Raw genomic sequence first — 4,227 nt, forward strand, 5'->3', positions numbered from 1 at the left:
ATATTCTAATAAAAAACATATTATAAAATTTAATTCTCAATCAATCTAATATTAAAAATAAAATTAAAAAATATTTATATAAAAAATACTCAAAAAATAACATAAGTTAACTTAAGTTAACCTATTTAGTACTATTTCTGAATTATGAGACCAAATTAACCAAATAAAAAACAAATAGAACAAACCATGAACTATATCTTTTAATTAACTCAATATTAAAATATATAATAAATAAAAAAACTTATAATAAATAAAAAAAACTTAACTAATCAAAATAACCACCAAACAATATAATAAATAAAAAAACTTAACTAATCAAAATAAACCACCAAACCATACCATATTGTGAAAATGATTCATGAGAATGAGATATCATGTGAGGAAAGTACATTAATTGCAAAAGAAACCGCGAGAAGAAAAGGAAAATGAATTTTTAGGAATGTGGGAAAATTGCTATTCAATCCAAAATATTTTCCCACATATTTTCCCACATGTTTTAGTATATTGTTAATGTTAATAATAATTAATAATTAATAATTAATAACTAATTAATAATGCCGGTGAAGAACTTGAAACATGCTTGAATTACATAATCTGCAGGTTCGTAACCAAACCAAGGCCAACTTAGATCACAAAATTGCAGGTGCAGCACAAATGCATAATGAAATATTGAGCATCTCCAATAATACAAGTTAATTAAAAAAGCTGAAAGGTAAAACTTTTTCTTCTTATGAAAATACACCAATGAGAAAAGCCATTTATATTTTAATATATTTAATATTAATACTTTTTATTTTTTTAGAAAAACTTAATTAATAAAAGATGAAATCTTTAAATAATCTATTTTAACATTGAAGCTGCAAAATCAGAAGAAATGACAAAAAAATCAGTTTTTGGCTCTCCCACTGGAGATGCCCTTGCAAGCAGAAACTACATTTCAATGCATTCACAAGAAGGCATCCTCTTAAGCCACGAATTTAAAATGCTGCTCTTGAATCCCTTTTGGCTTTTACGCATCAAGAGCTCAACTGATGATGCGTTGTCATTAATACGTCCTCTGCAACAAAAATAAAAAATAAAAAAATTCCAATGCAAATTAAAAAAAAAAGGGTCATCTAATTCACTTGAACATAACTGAAAAGTATGTACAGATAACATAAAAAATATACAAACATCATGATAGCATAGACAATCTATGGATTAAGTTATCCAAACTCTGATGATAAAAAAAAGGTTAAATATGATTATCTAGCTGGAGAAATCACACCAAAAATACCAAACACATTTTGTCATAAATTGGCATTCATGTTCGGCAGATAGCTAGAAGACGCGATCACATTCATTCTACGTGGTGAAATCAATATACCATAATTTCACTACAGAATTTCGTATAAGGTAAAGAGCACCAGAAAATATTTCATAAAACACTGAATGATGTACCTTGCGCTTCTTTAGTTTTCCCATTGAACTGCCGCCATTACTGACTATTGTTGTCTGCTCATTTGTATCATCATCCAAGGGTAAGGTTTTGATTTCATCATTGAATCCATCAGTCAAACCAAGCAACCTGGAACAATGAAATGAGAATTCCATCAAGTCATGAAAAATATCAGGTTCAACTGGATAGTTAAATAAATTCAGCAGACCAAAATTAAAAAATAAATAACCCAAAAAATGTTAAGAAATAATCAATGTAGATCCATCGTGTACCCATTTCTTGACTTCTTCAAATCCTTTTGCTTCCTTTTCTCCTTCTTGGTCAGAGGAACCCGTGTAAATAGTTCTTCTTCTTGTCGTGCTCGATCTTCAAACTGTTCCATATATCTTTGGGATTCCCAACTATCGAGTCCAGCATATTCTTTAACCTGATTTTACCATCATTGACAGGTGATCCAGTGAACTTGTGAATGTAGTCTTCAAGCTTACACAATACCAGAAAAACAGTAGACAACAAACCTCAGCTGGTCTATCCTCCATATCATCTATCAGTTCTTTCATAAAACCATGTTTAGCTTTTCGAAGAGTCTCTTTCTGCCTTCTCAGAGCATTTCTTTCCTGTTTTGACATCTTATCCTCCTCCATAATCATGGGGGCAATTTTGGGTGGTCGATACACACCACCATTCTGCCGTATTTAAACATGAACTTAGCAAACAAAAACCCTCAGTTGTTTCAAAAACTACTAATAGATATATTTGTTAAGAACTGACCTGAGCCAGCATATCAGTTTTGCTTTCAAGCAAGTCTGGGTTTGGTCTGTATTTCAAATTATCCTCTGGTTTCTTAGATGCCTTAGATTTGTTCTCGCTCACATCTACTTGATCTCTTGCAGAACCGGCATCCCTTATGAGCTTTTGAATTTGATATTCAAGTTTTTTATCAATCATCCGGATCTGTTAATAAGCATTAAAGTGAACACAGTAGTAAGAGCCACTTAACTGGTACACAGATAAGCTTAGAGAGAGAGAGAGAAAGAGAAAAGAATGATATTCATACCTTCTCCAAAAACAACCGTATCTCCACAAGGCTACGAACTACAGGATGTTTCTCAATTGACAAACCTTTTGCCTTGCGTATCAAATAAAAAACCAGTGATTGGCAATAACTTAGTAGCAGTAAATGTTTAGCTTCAAGGTAGCTTATCCCTTCCGTAGTCGGAAAATTATTCGTTTTTACCTATTATATGACAAAACAAGAATCGTAAAAGAAAGAAAGAGAAAAAAAACTGATAGCACGTTCTTTTTTTAAAATAAAAAAAGCGAGTAAAATCTTAGTATCAAAGGCAAGAATTCGTTAAATTGGTTAGTTTAGAAGCTCTGCCTGCTTACCTTGACAGTTAAGGCTTGAACTTTATTCCTCACTATATCCAGTACGTCTTTTATTTCTTTCAACACCGTAGCTAACTGTTGAGCTTCCCTGGTCAAAAACAAAAACAAAAACAAAGAAAGAAATGGAACACATAAATCATTAAACCCTAAAATCAAATTATCATATTGAGAATCGAAAATTTCAAAAACTCACTTTTCTTTGACTTGAATCTGTTCTTCTTTAGCAGCCGCCTCCATCTTTTCGTGATCAACAATGACACAGGAGCTAGGGTTTTAGAGTCCCCCCTTGCGCTCTGAGGGACAAAGGAAAAAGAAAAACAAGTTTTGCTCTTCTCTTGAGCACAGTGTCATATAAAATCTGGGTCAAATAGGGGGGCTCTTACTGATATGGGCTCCGCTTTTATAATGGGCTTTTCAAACGTATTGGGTTAATATAATCTAAAAATATATTAAAATAATATTTTTAAAAATTTTTTAATATTAAAATTATTTTAAAAATATAAAAATAATTAAAATACTATTTTTTTTTTAAAATTATTTTTTATATAAAGGTCTGAAAACTATTTAAAAATAAAAAAAAATTATTTTTCATATAAAGGTCTGAAAACTATTTAAAAATAAAAAGTAATTAATTTGAAAAAAAAATCAAAAACACTAGCAATGCGTTCCTTTATCTTTTTCGGTCTTTAAAAAAGTTTGTAGTATACTTGTTTAAAATATTATTAATTAATCCTTTAATTTTAATATTTATTTTTATTATTTTTTAATCTTCACATTAATTTTACATTTCAAAATCCTCTTTAACTAGTTGTTGTTCTTGTTCTTTATAATTTACATAGTTAACTTCCCTATGATTTGACCTCGGTTTTGCCGAGTTATTTATTACTTCGACATTCTTATACTATGAAAAAGACATTAATTATTTGGTTGTATCAATTTTTTGGCATATTGCTATGGAGATAAATTCTTATATAAAATATAATATTTCTTTTCTTTTCTTTTTTTACTTTTCTGGTATCTAACCTTTTTTTTTTGTTTCGCTTTCTTTTTTTTCTTCTTTCTTTTATTCTCTTCTTGCATGTGCATGAGAGTTTGGTCACACACATTAAGTGATAGACTTTGTAGGGTATCCTCATGATTTTTAGAAAATATGGCCAAAGAAGATAATCAGTTACTTCATAGTAAAAATAATGAGAATAATCGTGTTAGAACACTTAGAGACCACATGAATCTTACAAAAAAAAAATTCCACCATCATGCATAATTTTTGACACGACCAAAAGAATATTGTCTTCTCTCAAGTGTAGGAGTATTGAAGTAATAAATAATCTGACAAGACCGGGGTCGAACCACAATAAGGTTAATTGAATAAATTATAAATAACAATAATATAACAACAA

General features: G+C 29.8%; 1 protein-coding gene across 1 annotated transcript; it reads right to left on the reverse strand.

Annotated features, from left to right (window-relative positions):
* Positions 1-793: 793 nt before the first annotated feature.
* On the reverse strand, positions 794-3,174 carry LOC105119470 (Sas10/Utp3/C1D family). The gene is made up of 8 exons (XM_011017612.1): positions 3,021-3,174; positions 2,828-2,915; positions 2,496-2,675; positions 2,210-2,392; positions 1,957-2,124; positions 1,711-1,865; positions 1,441-1,567; positions 794-1,057 (listed from the first exon to the last, which is right to left on the reverse strand). The coding sequence occupies exons 1-8, from the start codon at positions 3,062-3,064 to the stop codon at positions 1,046-1,048; spliced, it is 957 nt and encodes a 318-aa protein (XP_011015914.1). The 5' UTR covers positions 3,065-3,174; the 3' UTR covers positions 794-1,045.
* Between the last annotated feature and the right edge of the window lie 1,053 nt (positions 3,175-4,227).

The sequence above is a fragment of the Populus euphratica genome, unplaced genomic scaffold (assembly GCF_000495115.2).
Source record: "Populus euphratica unplaced genomic scaffold, PopEup_1.0 scaffold2985.1, whole genome shotgun sequence".
NCBI classification, from domain to species: domain Eukaryota; kingdom Viridiplantae; phylum Streptophyta; class Magnoliopsida; order Malpighiales; family Salicaceae; genus Populus; species Populus euphratica.

What these genes read in the sequence shown, in the direction of transcription:
- LOC105119470 (XM_011017612.1), bottom strand. Translation starts at nt 3,064, where the DNA reads ATGGAGGCGGCTGCTAAAGAAGAACAGATTCAAGTCAAAGAAAA. An exon ending in CAGATTCAAGTCAAAGAAAA is followed by an intron (nt 2,916 to 3,020) that starts GTGAGTTTTTGA and finishes GTTTTTGACCAG; the next exon opens with GGAAGCTCAACAGTTAGCTA. An exon ending in TTGAAGAAGTCAAGAAATGG is followed by an intron (nt 1,568 to 1,710) that starts GTACACGATGGA and finishes TCATTGTTCCAG; the next exon opens with GTTGCTTGGTTTGACTGATG.